This window comes from Abramis brama, assembly GCF_963993115.1.
Source record: "Abramis brama genome assembly, chromosome: 15".
In the NCBI taxonomy this organism is placed as follows: domain Eukaryota; kingdom Metazoa; phylum Chordata; class Actinopteri; order Cypriniformes; family Leuciscidae; genus Abramis; species Abramis brama.
In genome coordinates, this window is record NC_139977.1 from 31,947,279 (window position 1) to 31,969,927 (window position 22,649).

Genomic DNA, 22,649 nt, shown 5'->3' on the forward strand with positions numbered 1-22,649 from the left:
TTTTAGACGTAAGATGGATGTTCAGATATCGGATATCTGATTTAAAACCACATTTGGAAGGGACTCAGATCGGACACGAAAAAATCATCTCTCGTGTGGATTTTTGTGTTTGTGTGCAACAAATTCTGATCTGTGTCAGATGCGAGTAAAAGATCGTATTTTTTGTGCCAGTGTGAATGCAGCCTAACTGTTACTGACCAGTTATTCACATGACAGATTATGAGTTGTGTTGAGCGATAGGCTATTTAATGTAATGAATAAATTAAACCTGGTAAACAATATGAACTAGGCTATACCGCAGAATAGTTTCAGGCATACAATCAGGTAGTTTTTCTTAAACATGCTTATTTATATAACTCTGCTAATATTTTGACACAAAGGTTTACTTAAATCTTCATATCTATGATTTGCAAATGATTCCTGAGTCTCTAATTTGCACACATTCACACGTTTAATCGACAAACCCTCATCAATATTCTGAATTGATAGTTTACAGTCCTGGAAATAAGGAGCTAATTTCTGATAATAACACCACTTTTGAGAAGATAAAGACTAAAATACCATAAAGAAATAATACTGTACTGTACAGTATAGTCAAATAACAGTCGGCTCTTTTGTTTTGTTTTTAATTTGCCCATTTTTATTGAATTATGGGAATGTCATGTTTTGAGACCCAATGGAAGTGAATGAAGACAAGCAGCATCCGTTTCAAAAACCTCATAATTTTGCAACTGAAGAAGGAATTTCACAGACTCAAAAGACTTTCATGCAAAAATGTGTAAGTTTCATAAAGGAAACATTAGTGTGCACTTGAGAAATCACACAGATAAAAGTATATTCTATTTCATCCGGTGTTTGAATATTATTGCTTCCTCCTAACTTTTCGAGATCGGGTAATATCTTGTAATTTCCTTGAATGAGCAACTTTCACTGTACCGCGACTTGCCTGTAAGTTTAAATGACCAGTAGAGGCGGAACTCCAGCAACCGAAGCAATGACACACATCCGAGTCTAGGAGAAGAAGAGAAGTGAGCGAGGGAAGGGGACATAAACACGAGAAGTGGAACACAGCCGTTCATTCTGCTGTTTTTCAGACTGTGAGTACATTCATTTTATCATTTATTAGGAGAAATCTAAATCCAAACGACTAAACGAGTCGGTTAATTTAATGAATCACTCAGAAATTAATCGACTGATGTTGTTCATTACTTACGCTCGTGAAACCTAAACTCGTTACTGACTGTTTTTCAATTTGTCACAATTTGTGAAGATTATGAGTTGTTTTCATTTCATGTAAAACTGGTAAACAGAGTTTTGATGCGTGTAAATTATATCTAATGTAAGAGCAACATATCAGCTAGAGGAGTTGAATTGTTTCTAAACAGTTGTTTGATCAAAACACTTAAAGCTGGATAACTGAGAGTGATTGTAAGTGTGATGATCATCTGCTAAATGAGCAACAATGACCACAATTCACTCCTTCAGTCAATGAAGCTCCCACAGCCGTTCATGAGAGTTTAAATGCTGGGAATATTCCCATCTTCCCACAGAAGAAGAAGAAGCAAGCAGGAGGAATTACTCCAGGAGAAACTACGGACATACTATTGTAAAGATGGAGATTAAGGAAGAACCCTGCAGAATAAAAGATGAAGATACAGAGGAACAAATAGGTTGGTGTTTTCCTTCATTCTCTTTAATGACTGATGAGGAACATTAAGATGAAAACTCACATATCTTTTTTGAGACCCAGGCTTAGACTTATGGTTTTCCTGTAAAGAGCACATTCAGGGCTTTTCAGAGATACCAAATGTTTAGATTTCACCATTACAACTCCTCCTCTTTGGCTTTAAAATCGACAGACATTGACTGAATGATCAAATTTAGCACTCTTATGTGATATGTTGTAATTATCATTTAAATCTGTGTAATTTTCACAATTGTTTGTTACAAAAAGGCCTTATTTTTTGCAGTGTAAATAAGTGTCAGACTCAGCGCATCACTGACAAAACATTTTTTTTAAATAGAATTTGCATATTTTTTTCAAATTCTATCCTTCAAATATAATGCTATTTTTCATAATATTGGTTTCACTCAAATGGTTATCATTAGGCTCTGTTTATCTGTGCTCGACACCAACTTGCTTAAATGAAGTCAGGTGCACATCATCAACGTTCATTATTCGTGCGAAAATACTTTCTCAGATCATGAATTCTGCTATTAATAACACAATTTAAAGCAGAATTGTCATGCGCCAAGCAAATCCTTGCATGCTAAAAAAAAAAAAAAAAACAGCATGCCACTGGAAAAGTGTTCAAAAGCAGTGCATCCACTACAAATATTTCTATTTGAATTAATAATTAATACATTTAATAATTAATACATATATTTATAAATATAAAGTGTGTCCGTATGGTATGCACATATTTACACCTAGTTTATTTTTTATAAATCATGATATGTGCGTGGATAATTGCAGCGTTTATACATCTGGTCCCAGGACTTACAGCGTGTTTATCAGGCATTTTGGGAGACACACCAAGTGAATAGGGAAAGAAATTGTATATCAATATTTCTATGAAATTTGAGATATTCTCATGAAAATGTTGCCAAGTTATTACTCCCATTATAACACATTAATATGCAAATTAAATCAATTGTATAGAATGAGACTACCCGTTTATGGTGATTTTACACATATTGCATAAAGTAAAATAGTTTATCAAATCATACACTGTTATAAAAATGTATTGGTAAAAATGTATTGGTAAATGGAAAAAGAATGCTGATACATATCTTATCATGTCATTTTATTTTCTTAATAACAGAGTCCTCTACAGGACTCTTAATAACCTGGTGTCCTCTACAGACGAAATATGAATAAATATCTTTTAAAAAAAATAAATCCATTTGTTTCTTATTGTAGATTTAAAAATCATGCTTTCCCCATTATTGTTGTGTCACGGAAGCTACACCAGTTACTTTTGCCAAGAGATTTCTATTTATGATTTTATACATGTATCAGACAGAGAGAAATAGGCATAGCAGAATAAGGCTATATGAGAGGTGACCTTCATTCCAGATTTCTCTGTTCCCCATTTCTCTATTCCCTCACCCCCCTCATGCCTTTATGTTTTATCCTTCCTCTCAACCCCCTCATGGCATGCCTTTATGTTTCTCTGAGGTGGCACAGTAAGGATTGAGCTTATATACAATGAGCGTCTTTCAACTTCCTTGTAAGGTAGCAAAAACATGTTGCTTGCTTATGTTTAAAAATGGAACGTATACCTCATGCTTGCACGTTACAATCCACTATCCCTTTGTGTATACTTTAGCGGTACATTTGCATCAGTTGAAACATTCCTTTCCTTGTAAAGAACATACCAACTGAAGTATCATCATCAGTGGAACATCTCTGCTCAGTGAACGTGTTACATTGCACACATACCTAAGCAAAATCTAGCTCATCCCAGATCTCTGCTCAGCACACATGTACAACATACTCTGACTTCACAAAATACATTATGAAATTATTTTGAAAAACAATACAAAAAAATAAGATTATACAGTACGTATTAAGTCTTTACCTATATAAGTCTTATCATGTCATTTTATTTTCTTAATAACTGAGTCTTGATGTCCTCTACAGACGAAATATGAATATGAAAAAATCTCCATTTGTTTGTTATGCTCCAAATAATCTAATGACAAAATAAAAAACAAACTAAATTCACACACAAAGTTCTGGTTCTCAGGAATACATAACAATACATCTAAAACTAGATACTAGTAGACTCAGTAGTAAACTAGATTTGTGCTAAATTAAGTATGAACTTTATTTCTTTTTCTCATTTGTCCTTTTTTAATTGAATTTTGGGAATTTAATGTTGATTTTAGACCCGATGGAAGTGAATGAAGACAAACAGCAACAATTTCAAAAACCTCATAATTTCACAAATGAAGATGGAAATTCAGTGGTTTCAAAGATTTATGAGAATTTCACACAAAAACAGGATTTTTCACCTGTTCTGTAGAATGTTTTACCTTAAGAAACATGAAATCGCTCACTTGAGAAAATCTGTTCACATGCACTCAATGTGGAAAGAGTTTCGCTTACAAAAACGTTCTCAGAGATCATCTGCTCTCTCAGATCTGATCTGGAGTGAGATCATTCAGCTGTGATCAGTGTGAGAAAACATTTATTTATTCATCTACCTTAAGAAAACACCTTCTTCACAGTTTATGTTGCTGTGAAGCCTCACATACATTTGTTCTTTTTGTGGAAAGAGTTTTACACAACCGCAGACTTTAAAAGTGCATGAGAGTATTCATACTGGTGTGAGAGCTCATGTGTGCTCTGACTGTGGCAAGGCCTTCATTACATCAAGTGCATTAAATCAACACCAAAGAAATCATACTGGAGAGAAACCTTATGAGTACTCTTCATGTTTGAAGAGTTTCACCCGATTATCTAATCTACGTAGACATGAGAAAAAGCGTTGCCTGACGGTGTCTAAGTGAGCAAAGTTTATGTTCGGATAATCGCTTTCAGGTGAATAGTTTAATTTTATCAATTTATTTACTTCTACGCAATATGGACAAGTATGAAATTTTATTTTTAGTGATTTCTGAGTCTGGACAAGTACTATGGAAAAAATACTTGTTTCCTTATTCTGTTTCCCTCTATTCCTAAATAAATTTGTCATACAAGCAGTGGTTTTTTTTGTTTTTGTTTTTTGCAGCAGCAGCCAAAAGGTCTGTGCATGAGTGGATCTTTTATATGTTTAATGTATCAGTGTTACAAATTCAAGGTGCATATTTGCATTTACATTAAAGGAATAGTTCCCCAAAAATGAAAATTAGGGAGAACATGTCTAGTTCTAGAGACAATTAACCATACTCTTCTTTTTAATATTCACAGGGTTGGAAATGAGGGTTAACGCGGGGGACTGAGACGGGGATTAAAGTTCGAGGGGGGACACCATTCCAGTTCAAATTGGTTAGATTTTTTTTTTTTTAGGGAAATGAAAGGGATTCCTATATTGTATTCACTCAATATTCACTGAAAGCGATACAAATTCAGCACAAAAACATAGCGCAAAAAATATATAGGCCTATATAATAATTTTTAAAAAGTAGCTCAGTATTCTATCGTTGGTTGTGCAATCGACTTTCATTGCAGCCAATAGACTTGCTTCTCTATCGGTGCGCGTCACAGAACCGATCATCAGAGCAAACCACTTCAGGTAAATTAACTGTGATAAACCGAGATTTTGGCCGGAAATCAAGAAACAGAAACTGTTACTATAATAGATGTGATAAACTGCGTTTGAGTAAACTGGGTTTTGAGTTACTGAAATTACCCATGTTTAATCAGATTTAATGTAAACTCTCCCTGCGTCCCAGTGTCCATACTATCCATCCTTAATAGTCTGTGAGAAAGTATGAGGTATGTACATTAATATGAGGAGAGTCTCCGCATGAAAGACCTGCGACTGCGGATCAACGTGTTTCTGCTTTTCTCCGATAGGATAGGAAATTAATTGAAATGTGGAGGATTTTAACTGTGACTACATGATTGACAGGTCAGTTTTCTGTGACAGGATGAGACAGAGCAACCGTTAAAGACGCTATTGAATAAAGACGCTATTGACAAAAAGAGTATATACTTTTAGGGCATAGTATAAGTAGGTGAACTGGGACGCAGCATCAATAATGATGTCTAGCCTGAAAAGAGACCTTTTCTGTGAAGGAGACACACGTGTAGCTGCACGATTAATCCTCTAGTGCTCTAATCATGAACCAGCACCGTGTAGTGCATATTTAATCAATTCATTCATTGCTATAGGAGAGGATGAATTTTCTAAACTCGTTAAATCAACTTAATCGACAACATGTATGTTAGACCCTATACCGACTAAGCTATTGAACTTGATCCTACAGAATTAGTCAATTACAGGCCGATCTCAAATCTACCTTTTCTGTCAAAGATACTAGAAAAGGCAGTATCTTCACAACTATGTTCCTTTTTAGAAAGAAATGATATCTGTGAGGATTTTCAGTCAGGATTTAGACCTTATCATAGTGCTGAGACAGCTCTCATTAGAGTCACAAATGATTTGCTCTTATCATCCGATCGTGGTTGTATCTCTCTATTCGTGTTACTGGATCTTAGTGCTGCATTTTATACCATTGACCACAACATTCTTTTAAATAGAAAATGATGTTGGCATTAGTGGAATTGCATTAGCATGGTTTAAATCATATGGATCTAACCGTTATCAGTTTGTAGCAGTAAATGAAGAGATGTCATATCGACCAAAAGTATGGCGTACCACAAGGCTCAGTACTAGGACCGTTGCTGTTCACTCTGTACATGCTATCCTTCATCATTCATCATTGGTCGGGTCCCCTGGTATGGAGCTCGACAATATGTTTCCACAATTCTCTATTCTTGGCGATGCTGATGATCACTTTTGTTTCCTCTTCCCTTTCGACATGGGTGAGTGACTGACTGCTCTTCGCTGCGGGGAGAGCTATTTGATTCCGGGCTTTTTGGCTTTTGTTGTACTCGTCGATATAGCTCCTCGCTTGTTCTTATCACTGACTTCTGAGTGATAGATGGCGTAGATGTGGGCTGGTTTGTCCTCTTCCATGCAAAGACAGTGGCCCACAAACTCTAGCTGTCGCTTGCGGATGGTTACGCTGACTGGACGTTGTTTGGTCAGTCTGTAGAGTTCCTTGTTTGTCATATGGGCGTCTGCTTGTCTAATTCCCAGCATGGTTCACACTTTCTCGCAAACTATCCAGTTCTTCCTCTAGAACTTTTGTTAGAAAGTTGCATTAAAGAGCCGAGTCCTGAATTCTATCGTTGGCTTGGGTCAGGTGGTAAAGGCCACCCATGCGAGAGAGATACGTTTTTTGACGTCTTTCTCCGTCAATATGATGTAGGATCCAAGATACTTGAATATGTAGATGATTTCAATGTCCTTTCTGTTGATTAGTAGAAGTTGTTAATTTTCACTGGATTCTTTGGCAATTGCTGTACTGTGTTGCGGTCTCGTATTACTCTGGGCGGAGGACCTTTATGTGTAAGGTATCCGAAGCTTCCAGCAGATAGCCTGGAGACGTAATCTATTACTATTACTACATTACTAATTACTACGCGTTGTAATACTCCAGTTGTGACAGCGAATGGCTCTGAGAGCTGGCCCTCCAAGTACACCTGGCTCGCCGATCCGTTGTACAAGACTCGGATAGCATCAACAATCTTTTGTGGGATGCCGTAGTGTCACAGGATTTTGAACATCATAGGTCTGTCTATCGAGTCAAATGCCTTCTTGAAATCGACGAACGTGATGTACAGGGGTAGAAGTTGTGCTCTTGCTCCTTCGATGACTCTTCGCAGGATGTGGATCTGCTGTGTGTAGCTGCGCCCGCTCCTAAAGCCTGCCTGGTTGTTTCTGAGCAGCTTGTCGATTGGATTCTGGATGTGGTTGAGGAGAATGCAATTGTATGTTTTTGCTGCCATGGACGTCAAGCTGATTCCTCTGAAGTTGTCCAACAGCTGTAGGTTGCCCTTCTTGGGCAGTGGGATGATCAGGCTCGACGTCCATTCTTTCGGTGCGCAGCAATGCTTAAAAACGAGCTTGCAGGGTTTGTGCAGATCATTTACTATGAATTCGCCACCGTCTTTGAGGACTTCTGCCGTCATTGCATAATCGGGTCCTGGCGACTTTTTCCACTTAAGCTGTTCAATCGCTCTTACCGCTTCCTCTCGTATTGTACTGGTGTCTGGGCTTGGTTCTGGAGAGTTGACTCTTTCCACCTGTGCGCTCTTGTTGTTGAAGAGTTTGTAGAAATACTTGCCCCAGTCGCTGATGAGCTCTGTCTACGAGTTTGGTTGAGAGCCATCAAGCATTCGGACTTTTGCGTTTTGCGTCTTAAGATTTTGTCGATTAGAGTCCACATTGTGCGATGCTCGTGTTTTTAGTTTGCCAGTTCGAGAGCTTCTAGTTGAGTGTTGAAATATGCCTCTTTGTCAGTTGTCTTGACACTCGACTGCTTGTTTCTCCTCTGATCTCTCTTTTCTCTCGTTTGATTGCGCTTGAAATCGTCCTTCGACACTTCTTCTTCTGCGATGAGCTGCAACGTTGAACTCGGCTGTTTTGACTTCGATCTTTTGCCCAGGACCTTTTCACTCGCTGCTACCAGCGCAGTGTTGAGTGTGTCTGCTCTTTGCTATATTAGGCTCTGGGCGTTTCCGGTTTGACTCGACTCGTCAAGAAGAGCGGTGAATTGATTGCGAAGTTCCAGGTCGAAATTCGCTTGGATGTTAATGTCTTTCAGCTTGTCATTCTGAAAGGTGCACCTGGCGATGGATGAGCTTCTTGCTGTTCTCAGCGCCAGTTTGAATTGGCGCTCACCATCTTGTGGTCTGATCTAATGGCGCAGGTGTTGTAACTTGGTGTTGAAGACAATGTGGTCTAGTTGAGCGAAGTCTCCTTTTGGGCTCTTATATGTGCGCAGTCTTGTTGGTCGATTTCGGAACCAAGAGTTCACTGGGTGCAGGCTTGAAAACTCGCACATGCTGATTAGCCTTCGACCATTGTCGTTCGAGATTGCGTGATAGCTGAAGTTGCCTACCACATGCCTACCACTACACATGCGACCCTTAGGAGATATCATTAGGAAGCATGGCATTGGTTTTCACTGTTATGCTGATGATACTCGGCTCTATATTTCTTACCACCCTGACGAAACTTACCAATTCACAAAATTATAATATCAGTCTCTGTTTATCCCGAGGTTTACCGCAGTCCGCCAGATCCAGGCCGGATCCAGGCCATATCCAGATCTGATGAAGGACCTGGACACGACAACAACGCAGTCCTGAAGTGTCAACTAGTCTCTCCCCTGTGAAGGCCTCCTTCCCTTCCCTTTACCTCTGTACAGATAAAACATTGTCGGAATAATCCCGGTTCACGTGGCTACGCGGAAGCGATACAAATTCTGTATTATAAATTTTAAGGCCAGACAAGTAGTTTGTTGAGGGTTGGTTTGCAAAGAAGGACTACACGCCTGCGCACTTACAGTATATTGTTATAATGAGAGATGGAGGACCAAAAAGCGAGATTCACAAAAGTTCAGTCTTTAATGGAAATGAGAAACGAATCACTGAATCAATAAGGAACAAAAATCTTCTCAGGACATAAATCTTCTCAGGATTCTTATGTAACAGTCAAACAGATAAGTTTGCTCGTAGAAAATAACATAAACAGCTGGTAGCAGATATTACTGGAACCCTTGATGCGCATGGATGCACTGGGCGAGGTTGAGATCCCAGTGGAGACTGTAGTGAAAGGCGAAGCCCACCGAGAGAGAAGGTACCGTTGGCTGGAAGCCGCGTCTGACCAGGAACTCAGCGTCTGAATTGGCAGGGCAGAGTTCAGTAAGCGTGTAAGAGAAAGGATGAGTATACTGACTCGGGCAGAGGCTTCCACACGAATCACACAAGACACGACAGGACAAGACTTGACTTCGACGAGAGAGGTAAGAGAAGCGTCATCTGCATTGATAGCTTGGAATAAACTGACAAAGAGGCAGAGAAAGAGAGGGTTAGCAATAGCAGGAAACATCAGGGGGAAAGGGGAAACAGGTGAGATGAATGAGCGGAGATTAAGGATAAATGGGAACAGCTGGAACTGATGAGACCAGGGTGATGGTGTAGTGAAAGAGTGTGAGATGTGGCCACAAGAGGGAGACAGAGAAGGAAGGAACCCGGATCATGACATATATATTCAAATGCACATACCTTAAGACTAAACAAGTAATACGCATGTGCACGCTGTCAGCGTTCTCACAGGTTCACGTTTTTAAAGTTTGCGCAGAGAGAACTTAAGGGTTTTCTGTTAGAACGGTGTCATGTTAGCGGCCCCTAAGTTAATAACTAATAATCGTTGCGACGGAAGTGAATCAATCAAAACTAACTTTAGCTGGACAATAACTTTATTCTAGAGCTGCTGTAAAGCCAAAACAATCTCTGTTAATTTAATGTCCTATTATCACTGTAAAGCTGCTTTGAAACAATCGGTGTTAAAAGCGCTATATAAGGTGACTTGACTTGACTTCTTCAAAATGAAATATATATGTGCAAATAAGGACACTGATACAGCCGTACATCTGATTATGAATGTGACTGCGATGGTACTTTAAGCTTGTACTTTATAAATTATTATACCTAGTCTCTCATGAAACGTAAACTCGTTACTGACTGGTTTTTCACATTGCAATTTGTGAAGATTATGAGAGTTGTGTTTTCATTTTATGTAATGAAAGCTGGTAAACAGTTTTTAATGCATGTAAATCATGTAAGAGCAACATGAAATCAGCCAGAGGAGTTGAATTTTTTCTAAATAGTTGTTTGATCAGAACACTTAAAGCTGAATAATTGAGAGTGATTGTAAGTGTGATGATCATCTGCAGAATGAGCAACAACGACCACAATTCACTCCTTCAGTCAGTGAAGCTCCCACAGCCGTTCATGAGAGTTTAAATGCTGGGGAATATTCCCATCTTCCCACAGGAGAAGAAGAAGCAAGCAGGAGGAATTACTCCAGGAGAAACTACGGACAAACTATTGTAAAGATGGAGATTAAGGAAGAACCCTGCAGAATAAAAGATGAAGATACAGAGGAACAATTAGGTTGGTGTTTTCCTTCATTCTCTTTAATGACTGATGAGGAACATTAAAATGAAAACTGACATATAACAATATATATAAAACTAGACACTAGTAGACTAAATAGTAAATTAGAATTGTGCCAAATTTGGACTCCATGATTTTCTTTATTATTTGTCTGTCTCTAACTGAAAATAAACAAGAATTGGCACTGCCTATCGGTATAAATCCTTGGGAGCAGAAGTGGCAGTGTGCCGATTCTTGTTTATTTTGAGTTTGATGCTTCATTTGATCGAGCACCAGCCAAAAGGGGGTTTTTTTCTCTTTTTTTTGGATGTGCGCACAATTTCTTTTTGAATTCATATTGCTTCTGTCTCTAACTGAACCCTGGTAATTTAATGTTGGTTTTAGACCTGATGGAAGTGAATGAAGACAAACAGCACCAGGTTCGTAAACCTCATAATTTTACAAATGAAGATGGAAACATCATTACACAGACTGAAAAGAATTTCACACAGAAAAGTGCTGGAAAAACTGGAGTCAAAGGATCTTTCACCTGCTCTGAGTGTGGAAAGTGTTACATGAATAAAACAAACCTTAAGATACACATGAGGATTCACACTGGAGAAAAAACATTCTCATGCACTCATTGTGGAAAGAGTTTCTTTCAGATAAAACACTTAAATGTGCACATGAGAATTCACACTGGAGAAAAACCGTTCTCATGCACTCAGTGTGGAAAGAGTTTCACTCAGAAAAACGTTCTCAACGATCATCTGCGCCATCACTCTGGAGTGAGACCATTCAGCTGTGATCAGTGTGAGAAAACATTTGTTTTTGAATCAAACTTTAAAACGCATCTTAAACTTCATACTGGTGTGAAGCCTCATGTCTGTTCATTTTGTGAAAAGAGTTTTACACTACTGCATTCTTTGAAAGAGCATGAGAGGATACATACTGGTGTGAAACCTCATTGTTGTTCTCACTGTGGAACGTGTTTTACTAGCTCCAGTAACTTAAAAATACACCAGCGAGTTCATACTGGAGAGAAACCGTACATGTGCTCACACTGTGGAAAGAGTTTCTCTCAGTCGGGAACCCTAAAAGTTCATGAGAGAGTTCATATTGGAGAGAAGCCGTACAAGTGTTCACGCTGTGGAATGAGTTTCTCTCATTCAGGAAATCTGAAAGCTCATGAGAGAATTCATACTGGAGAGAAACCGTACAAGTGTTCACACTGTGGAAAGAGTTTCTCTCGTTCAGGAACCCTGAAAGATCATAAGAAAGTTCATATTGGAGAGAAGCCGCACTAGCGCTCTTCACCTTCAAGAGTTTCACCAGTTTATCCAATATACACACTCATATGAAAAGCATTGCCCGAAAGTGTTAAGTGATAAAAGTTAATGTTCTGATCCATAACTTTCAGGTAAATAAGTTTGATTTTCTCATGGTTTCTACACAATATCGATGGTGAAGGGGTGATTCTGCAATGTATATCCTTTGAGTGTAGAAATAATGATGAATATTGGCTGAACCTCTCACTGAGAGAAAGTATATAGTATCAGTATGTTTTGGGAACATTTTCTGCAATTGATTATATCTCTGTATGTATCCTGGTCTTCATTCATCATCTAGTCCTCGGGTCTTTACTGTAAATTCCCCTACAATCTTCATTTGTTACAGAAGAAAGTCAGTTGTACAGGTTTAATATGACATGAGGGAGAGTAAACTTACAGAATTTTTATTTTTGTGTGAACTATCACTTTAATACCCATTATAAACCCATTAATCTAATGGCATTATTTATTTAATTGTAATTGCAGTGTAAATGCATTCATGCCTCTGAGCTGCAATAAAGTGTCTGTAAATGTATCTAATTATTACCAATTCAGATGCAACTTCTGAAAAAAAAAACATGGTTGTTTAGCCTAAAACTTTGTGGGATAAATTCTATGTTGAATAAAATAAGGTATTTCTTTCTAAAGCTGCTTTTTTATTATGTATATTTGATGCTTTTCACATTTAACACAATAATGTTTTTAAAAAAATCTCTGTGATAATTTCTCAGCCAAATTTGATGTGTGATTAACTTGTGATTCATTTGATTAATTTAAAGGCACAGCATGTTAATAATGTGAATTAAAAAATGTATCAGAGTATTAAGTATTAGAGAAAAAATATATAATTTCAAAGTAGTTGCAAATGTTTTTATGAAAGTGAAATTTCATGTTTATTAGGTAAGTATTAATTTTATTTCCTGGGAGAAATTGAAAACTTGTAGGCCTACAAGCATTGAGCTCGAACAGTGTCCGATTCCCGAACATGACTCTTAAGAGTAGGTTATTTTAGTGATTCATAAACATTATAAACCAGCTGGAGCGAATCAATGCAAATCAGGTCTTGAATCCTAAATTATTGATTTCGTCATGTCCAACTTGAAATAATCCAATGTTATAAAGGCTCAAAGGCTACACATAGTATGCTACCGTAAGTCTGCATTTACACTGCAAGTCTTAACAGATCCGATCTTGACCATATCCTTTTTTTGGCCTGGAAGCTGGATGCCAGTTATTTACTGTAAAATGTTTACAGTATTATTACCGTATTTTCACTTACAGTATACAGTACCGTTTACTGTACTTGCATTTATAGTATTGTTACCGTATTGTCAGGTACAGTATTAGTATCAAGTTTATTTTTATTATTTTTAATGTTTACCCCACCCCCCAAAAATCACAATAACTCATGAACATTTGTCCTTATAATATTCTTTTTAATCGTTAAACATTTTGTTTTTAGAAATACAAATTACACTGAACAAAATTATAAATGCAACACTTGTTTTTGCCCCCATTTTTCATGAGATCTAAGACTTTTTCTATGTACACAAAAGGCCTATTTCTCAAATATTGTTCACAAATCTGTCTAAATCTGTGTTAGTGAGCACTTCTCCTTTGCTGAGATAATCCATCCACCTCACAGTTGTGGCATATCAAGATGCTGATTAGACAGCATGGTTATTGCACAGGTGTGCCTTAGGCTGGCCACAATAAAAGGCCACTCTAAAATGTGCAGTTTTATCACACAGCACAATGCCACAGATGTCGCAAGTTTTGAGGGAGCGTGCAATTGGCATGCTAACCTCAGGAATGTCCACCAGAGCTGTTGCCTGTGAATTAAAGGTTTATTTTTCTACCATAAGCCATATCCAAAGGCAGTACATCCAACCGGCCTCACAACCGCAGACCACATGTAACCACACCAGCCCAGGACCTCCACATCCAGCATCTTTACCTCTAAGATCGTCTGAGACCAGCCACCCGGACAGCTGCTGCAACAATTGGTTTGCATGACCAAAGACCTGACTCGACCTGACTGCAGTTCATTGCCGTAACCAACCTGAGTGGGCAAATGCTCACATTCGATGACGTCTGGTACTTTGGAGAGGTGTTCTCTTCACAGATGAATCCCAGTTTTCACTGTACAGGGCAGATGGCAGACAGTGTGTATGGCGTTGTGTGGGTGAGCGGTTTGCTGATATCATTGTTGTGGATCGAGTGGCCCATGGTGGCGGTGGGGTTATGATTTGGGCAGGCGCATGTTATGGACAATGAACACGGGTGCATTTTATTGATGGCATTTTGAATGCACAGGGATACCGTGATGAGATTCTGTGGCCCATTGTTGTGCCATACATCCACGGCCATCACCTCATGTTGCAGCATGATAATGCACAGCCCCATGTTGCAAGGATCGGTACACAATTCCTGGAAGCTAAAACATCCCAGTTCTTGCATGGCCAGCCTCCTCACCGGACATGTCTCCCATTGAGCATGTTTGGGATGCTCTGGATCGGCATATACGACAGCATGTTCCAGGTCCTGCCAAATCCAGCAAACCTTCACAGGGGAGAGACTAGTTGACACTTCAGGACTGTGTTGTCGTCGTGTCCAGGCCCAGGTTCTTTATCAGATCTGGATACGGCCTGGATCCGGCAGACTGCGGTAAACCTCGCGATAAACAGAGAGACTAATATTATAATTTTGTGAATTGGTAAGTTTCGTCAGGGCGGTAAGAAATATAGAGCCGAGTATTATCAGCATAACAGTGAAAACTAATGCCATGATATCTCCTAAGGGTGAGATCTATATCTATATCTCCTAACCCTAACCTAATCCTTCAGTCAGTGAAGCTCCCACAACCGTTCATGAGAGTTTAAATGCTGGGGAATATTCCCATCTTCCCACAGGAGAAGAAGAAGCAAGCAGGAGGAATTACTCCAGGAGAAACTACGGACATACTATTTTAAAGATGGAGATTAAGGAAGAACCCTGCAGAATAAAAGATGAAGATACAGAGGAACAAATAGGTTGGTGTTTTCCTTAATTCTCTTTAATGACTGATGATGAACATTAAGATGAAAACTGACATATAACAATATATATATATAAAACTAGACACTAGTAGACTCAATAGTAAACTAGATTTGTGCTAAATTTGGACTCCCTGATTTTCTTTATTATTTGTCTGTCTCTAACTGAAAATAAACAAGAATCTTTACACTGCCACTTCTGCTCCCAAGGATTTATTAAAATAAACAACGTTTCAACCCGTTCATTTTAATAAATCCTTGGGAGGAGAAGTGGCAGTGTGCGGATTCTTGTTTATTTTGAGTTTGATGCTTCATTTGATCGAGCACCTGCCACAAGTTTTTTTTGATGTGCGCACAATTTCTTTTTGAATTCATATTGCTTCTGTCTCTAACTGAACCCTGGTAATTTAATGTTGGTTTTAGACCTGATGGAAGTGAATGAAGACAAACAGCACCAGGTTCGTAAACCTCATAATTTTACAAATGAAGATGGAAACATCATTACACAGACTGAAAAGAATTTCACACAGAAAAGTGCTGGAAAAGCTGGAGTCAAAGGATCTTTCACTTGCTCTGAGTGTGGAAAGAGTTACATACATAAAACAAACCTTAAGATACACATGAGGATTCACACTGGAGAAAGGCCGTTCTCATGCACTCAATGTGGAAAGAGTTTCTTTCAGATAGGACACCTAAATGTGCACATGAGAATTCACACTGGAGAGAAACCGTTCTCATGCACTCTGTGTGGAAAGAATTTCACTCAGAAAAACGTTCTCAGAGATCATCTGCGTTCCCACTCTGGAGTGAGATCATTCAGCTGTGATAAGTGTGATAAAACATTTGTTTTTGAATCAAACTTTAAAACACATCTTAAACTTCACACTGGTGTGAAGCCTCATGTCTGTTCATTTTGTGGAAAGAGTTTTACTAGATTCAATAACTTTAAAAAACACCAGCGAGTTCATACTGGAGAGAAACCGTACATGTGTTCACACTGTGGAAAGAGTTTCTCTCAGTTGGGAACCATGAAAGATCATAAGAGAGTTCATACTGGAGAGAAACCATACAAGTGTTCACACTGTGGAAAGAGTTTCTCTCATTCAGGAAGCCTGAGAGATCATAAGAAAGTTCATAATGGAGAGAAGCCGCACTAGCGCTCTTCATGTGGGAAGGGTTTCACCAGTATATCCAATATACACACTCATATGAAAAGCATTGCCCGAAGGTGTTAAAGCTGCCGTCGGCAACATTTTTTGATCATATTCAGTGAAATCGACACTATAATCCGACAGAAGAACATAAATAAAGTGGTTTTAGAAAAAAACCCGAGCTTCTATCTCCACCTGGAGCGTGTTATTTGTTTTGTAAAAATCCACCGTTCCCGGATCTTCTGGGCCAATCAGCGCTGGGGGGTGTGAGATCTGACTGTCAATCACAGGTCGTGCACACGCCACAGATCCCACTCCCTCCTCGCACTGAGTCGCGCACGTTACAATATCACATGCACACGCCTGAAGTTCGCAGGTGTGTTGGATTGTACGACGCGTGATGGCGGAGAGAAAATCTACTAACAAGCTTCCAATTCCTCGGTTATTGCTATCTATGGGTAGATTAGCCAGGGCAGCCTACCTCTAAGTCCATGGTGTTAATCGATGCTGAAGAGACGGACGCGTTCACAGAAAACATGGTGCACACGCACTGACGAGCACGACGCTGGTAGTGGGGGAGGGGAATGAGAGTTGTAAACATTCAAAATTTTGGCTAAGTCGACCCAATCTGCCAGACTTGCCGACTGCAGCTTTAAATGCTAAAAGGTAATGTTCTGGGGCCGTATTCACAAAGCATTTTATCTTACCACTAGGAGTACTCCTAAATCGCACTAAAAGATTTTAGCTAGGAGTTTTCTCTTAAAAGTTATTCACAACGCCTTTCAGACCTACTCTTAGTAAAGAAAAATGACAACTCCTAAACTAAGAGTGAGTCTTCGTTGCTATGGATGACGTCATTACTCATGCACGAGCTTGACTGAAGTGACCACCTTGATTGGCTGATGATTGTAACGCGGGAATGATTCCAAACACCTCCCCTATGATGATGAGAGACAGGTGACAGGTCTGAGAATGCGTGCGCTACACAAGTAGTGCGAAGGACGGAAGATGATGAATAACTGAATAAATAGCCTAAATGAATAAAGAGTAAGGCAAAACAAATAGCCTATAGCCTAATGAAACATATGGATTGATGCAATATCTTTGCAACATTATTGAATGAATCTGTCACTATATGCCTCTGCCTACGTTTGCAAAGAGAAGAACATTTTAATTTGATTCACAATGAAACGTTACAATTAGTTTACATGCAATGAATGAGTAGCCTAGTTTTGGTTGTTGTTGGTGGAGTTATTGCATCCCTAGTTATGCCAACAATGTAAAATTGTTCCCTGGCGATTGGAAGCTCCTGTAGCCGCCGCATACGCATTTCAAAACATCGCAACGTGAAATGCCACAAAAAGCGGTTTGTGAATAGGTCTTAGTGAGTTAGGAGTCCTCTCGAATTCTTTTAGGCTGTCCCAGGCTTAGGTGCTACTTTTAGGGCTTAAATGCTTCGTGAATTACTCTTAGTGAAAAAAATTAGGAGTCCTAAAGTTACGAGTGACACGCCCATTATTTTTAGGAGTTGCTCCTAAATTCGCCAGTTAGGAGCTACTTTTAGCCTTAATATTCTTTGTGAATACGGCCCCTGATCCATAACTTTCAGGTAAATAAGTTTGATTTTCTCATGGTTTCTACACAATATCGATGGTGAAGGGGTGGATTCTGCAGTGTATATCCTTTGAGTGATTTTTAATGAGTGATTTGTAATAAAGTTATTAATCAGTGTTTATCCTTCTAAATATTAAATTATTTAAATGACTTATGAGATTAACATTGTTATGGAATTATATGTCTGTTCGCTGGAACATGCTTTCTCCATGTTTGTGAGAGAGACACCCAACATGTGTTAACATTGACTCTTCTAGGTCACCGGGGTCGTCTACATGACCAGTTCTTATTTAAAGTCCATGTTGCAGGTTAACCACCACTGTCGATTAATGGGTACATAAATCACTCAAGATATGTATATCATTTTTAAAATGTCATAAAAATGGTCTTAAAGACCAGTTTTTTACGTTTTTGGTATTAACGGTTTTTTTTATGCATTTCGGTGATGACGTCACGTTGGGGAGAAGTGGAGGAAAGCCTAGCATTATGGTGCGTTCAAGCCATCTCGTATAGATCGTATTTACGGGTTAAACGCACTTGAACGCCACCACAATGTCATACTTAATTATAAATAATAAATAATTAAATGCATGGTCCGAGGAGAATGAATGGAGAGTTGGTGAAGTGTCCTGGTGAGTTCATTTAGCAACGCAGAAATGAGCACTGGAGCTAGTCTACCATAGACTGTAAAAAATAGTCTACGAGCAGCCGTGCACTAACGGCACTTTTTTTTTTTTATTGTCATTGAATAGCACCGAGTGAAAAATCAATGTTTTCTTTATATCTAGTAGAAGTGATTATGACGTTAGTTCAGATAAGTACCGCTAACCTTTGTCATAGTGTAGTACTGGTAAACTTCGTCTTTGTCATCTAGAAATAGAAGGCATCATGCTAGCTATATGGGTGTTTCTTAGCGTTTTCTTAGCGTTTATCTCTTCCTCCGGTGAAAATAATAATAAATCTATAATCTGCGCTATCTGAATACTCTCGTCTCGTCTACTAAGTTACTAAGTTACTCGTCTCTAGTCACTCTCAATGCTCTCAAGGCGGGCTTTATTAAATTCTCTCCCCAACGTGACGTAATGCAATGCATTGTGGTGGAAAGGAGAATTGCAAGCCGCTGTAAGATAGTACCTACTTTTTCGTATTATATTCCGTTTTGTGATACCCAACAACATAAAATACAATGGATAACAGTTTAAATGTTTATTACCAACAAGTAAACTGCACAAATTCGATGAAAAAAAAAACCTGCAACATGGCCTTTAAAGCATTTACTTTACTTTTCATCTCCAATCTCTAGAGAATAATGATGAATATTGTCTGATTCTCTTACTGAGAGAAAGTATATAGTATCAGTATGTTTTGGGAACATTTTCTGCAATTGATTTTATCTCTGTATCCTCCTGGTCTTCAGTCATCATCTGGTCCTCGGGTCTTAACTGTAAATTCCCCTACAATCTTCATTTGTTACAGAAGAAAGTCAGTTATACAGGTTTAATATGACACAAGGGAGTGTAAATGATGACAGAATTTTTATTTTTGGGTGAACTATCACTTTAATACCCATTATAAACCCATTAATCTAATGGCATTAATTATGTAATTGTAATTGCAGCGTAAATGCATTCATGCCTCTGAGCTGCAATAAAGCGTCTGTAAATGTATCTAATTACCAATTCAGATGCAGCTTCGTTGTCGTTGTAGCCTAAAACTTTGTGTGATAAATTCTATGTTGAATAAAATAAGATATTTCTTTCTAAAGCTGCTTTTTTATGATGTATATTTGTTGAGAAGTTGTATGTCCCTAAGCTTCAAGGTGCAAAGCATGTGCCTCAACCCTTTTAGCTTGTTAATTTTCCTATTAACTTCTAGCTCCACCCACCTGATCTCAACCAAATTAGGACACTATCAGGTTTTATTAACTGCACCTGTGCCCACAGCACTTTCCTTCTGGTGCACATGGATGCACTGTGCAGAGGACTGAGTTCTTTCTCCTTTCTTTGTTTTTTCCTGTGTGTGCGTAATTGACCATAAACCACACACACACCTACCTACATACACACACACACACATCCAATACCTGATTTGGAAGGAAAATAAAGACCTTAACACCTGAGTCACTAGACTGGACCTGTTCTTACTGACAGCCCCATTGGCTTCAAGCTAGCTACCTAAGCATCCTCTTACTCCTTTTCATGGTCCTTCGAGCCGGAGCTCATTGATGATCAGTGGATATGTCTAGTCACTCCCTGCCCTCATTGTCTCAGCATGAGCGCCCACGTCGCTAAGCCCTGCAGCTCCCCGCACATTATGATGATTTCATCCTGCAACATCATCAGCGGTCACAACCTACAACAGAAGCACCAGAACAACAACTGCTTCATCCTGCAGATATTTCTGCTACTGGTCCTCATTATCAACCCTGGAAAGAGGATGAGTCTGAGGAAGAGGAATCTATTGGAATTGCCCATGGAGGGAGACATTCAGGAAGACATTCCACACCCTTACTCACCTGTCCTATCTGAGAGAGTGCAAAGCCCTGATGTTGAACACCCACATACCTCTCCAATAGCTCCCATTCCTGATACTCAGACTGTTCTCCTACAGCAATTGGTAGAAGAATTAAGAAATCAGGGTGGATTAATCCAGCAGTTCATGCTTAGGAGCCTGACTCTGGGACCAGTGGGTACACGGGCCCGTACCGATGGGTACTTGGCCAGTGGTGGCCCCCGACCGATTCTGATCCCCTGGTGTCACGCCTGTGACCCCACTGATTCGCCATGTGCGCTTTTTTATGCACTTTTTGCCTTTTTCACAATTTTTGCACCGATTGGTATGTGGCTGGTCACACTCTGACTCAGGCCTCCCCCGGGCCTCTGCTTTTTGCGCCGGGTCTCGCTGCCCCCGGCCTCAGTCTGTGTCTCTCTGTGGTGGCGGACGGGAATTTTGACAAAACAGTCGCTCTCCTGGGCGTACCCATGGGTACTTGCTGACCACTCCTTTGCGCTGTGACGCAAGAGTGAGCGGCGTACGGAATTGCTAAAATCTCACTTAAACCAGCGACTCACGTCTTAAGGCCTGTATCTGGACGTTCGCTTCAAATCCCTTTTGCTCTCTCACTCTTTTGGGATTCCCTCATGTACCCGTGGGTGCATTAACGTGCTTGCGCTGTGACACAAGGGTGTGCGGTGTATTTGGATTTTATGGGATTGTGGTAATAATTGGATAATAATTGCAACTAATGTTTGCAATTATTATGTAACATTAGTTAATTGTATTAGCATTATGTAAAACATTAGATGTTTTAATTGGTAATAATTGCATACCTAACTGGCCATTCTTTTTATTCTTTATTTTAATTGGTAATAATTGCATAACTAATTGGCCATTCTTTTTATTCTTTATTTTATTTTAAAAGGGACAATGCACATTTTCTTTATTAGTCTTCAGACAAGTCTTCAGATTAACATTTTCTTAATTTTCAGCAGACTGATCCTGACTAAAGTCATCAGAGATGTTTTACTGATATGTTGCGTAGTTTTTTTTTAAAGTATAAAAAGATTTCATTGCTTTTCTTTTTAAGTTATTTTGGGACCCTTGCCCGAACGCGAGAGTTTCTGCCATTAACTGCCATTCTATCTAATATTTCTAATCTATCTATAAACTATTTTAAACTTCAAACTTTTAAAACTCTATTTCTTTCTTTCTTACTAATATTTCTTTCAGTCTAACTCCAAACTAAATTCAAATTTTGACAGTTGGAAAGGCCCATTAGCTGCCATTTTATGTACTATTTCTGTTAGTTCCCAGCATGCTTTGCATATGTTAAAATTAAGAGGGTTTTTTTTTTTTTTTTTTTTTTTTTTTTGAGAAAATTAGAAAAGGGGAGGACTTGATAGTGTGTTTAATTTTCAATTACATTGGAATTATTAGAACCATTTAAATTACAGTGGGTTAACATTGTGGAGAAGAGTTGAGCATTTTGTTTGCTATAAAATAAATAAATTTTCAAAATCTGGCACTGACTGGTATCATTTATAAACTGCTGGTGGGGAAAGTGTTAATAATTTTACTTTATTTATACTGAACAATTGCACTGGTACTAATAAAAGAAAAAATGAAATTAAACAATAGGTTAAGGGAAATTGTATTTTATTAACAACATTAATCAAAGGTTACATTACAACAAAACATAGTAAAGAGAACTATTTACAGTGACAAATCTAAAGCAGAAATAACAAATAAATAGTTGGACGGCAAGGAAATCTATGCCTCGGCTGCTAACGCTCCTGCAGTGCCCCAGTGTTAGGGAAGCCTGTGGAGCATTACGAAACATGCATAAGGATCCCTGTGTGCCCTTTTTGGAGGTGGCCCGTCAAGAGACACAGGGCAAGACAGCATGTCATCTCTGCTCGTGGACGCACCAGACCCATGTCTACAAGATCAATGAATAAACAATAAAGAAAGTGCCAATGAATGACTGCTTTGAGTAGCAACATTACAAATAATAATCATCTCGTACATTAGATTTCATAATGCTTACCGTGTTTTTCTAGCAATCTGCTCAACCACACGCAGCGCCAGGAATGCGTCTGAATTAGTTCTCATGCGGTAGAGGTACCTGAGAAATAATATAAGATGATGAGCTCACCTGCAATTTCTGTTTAATAGATAAAAAGGAGTGAAAAAAATCATTAAAAAACATACCGTTTTTGTGTCAACTCTTTGTTGACTTTCTTAGATATACTAGCCCGTATGCCGTCTAAAGGAATGCTAAAGTGTTTACAGTCACTGAAGAGACTTGTGTCCTTGGTGTGGTTGCTGGTGGAAG

The 22,649-nt window shown here is 38.8% G+C and overlaps 1 protein-coding gene across 2 annotated transcripts; it reads left to right on the forward strand.

Moving 5' to 3' along the window:
* The first annotated feature begins 1,014 nt into the window (after positions 1–1,014).
* LOC311097519 (uncharacterized protein) lies at positions 1,015–20,432 on the forward strand. Of its 2 annotated transcripts, XM_084137264.1 has the most exons (5): positions 1,018–1,097; positions 1,551–1,670; positions 10,583–10,702; positions 14,928–15,047; positions 15,474–20,432. In XM_084137264.1, exons 2-5 carry the CDS (start codon positions 1,613–1,615, stop codon positions 16,205–16,207), a joined length of 1,032 nt encoding a protein of 343 aa, XP_083993390.1. In that variant the 5' UTR covers positions 1,018–1,097; positions 1,551–1,612; the 3' UTR covers positions 16,208–20,432. The 2 variants fall into 2 exon arrangements, with proteins under 2 accessions (XP_083993389.1, XP_083993390.1); XM_084137263.1 differs by lacking the exons at positions 14,928–15,047; positions 15,474–20,432 and adding an exon at positions 11,090–12,656 and having other exon boundaries at positions 1,015–1,097.
* The last annotated feature ends 2,217 nt before the right edge of the window (positions 20,433–22,649 follow it).

Bases quoted from the DNA above. Each gene is read 5' to 3' on its own strand.
- LOC311097519 (XM_084137263.1), top strand. From the start codon at position 1,613: ATGGAGATTAAGGAAGAACCCTGCAGAATAAAAGATGAAGATACAGAG. The intron at 1,671-10,582 runs GTTGGTGTTTTC...ATCTTCCCACAG, and splicing joins AGATACAGAGGAACAAATAG to GAGAAGAAGAAGCAAGCAGG. The intron at 10,703-11,089 runs GTTGGTGTTTTC...TGTTGGTTTTAG, and splicing joins AGATACAGAGGAACAATTAG to ACCTGATGGAAGTGAATGAA.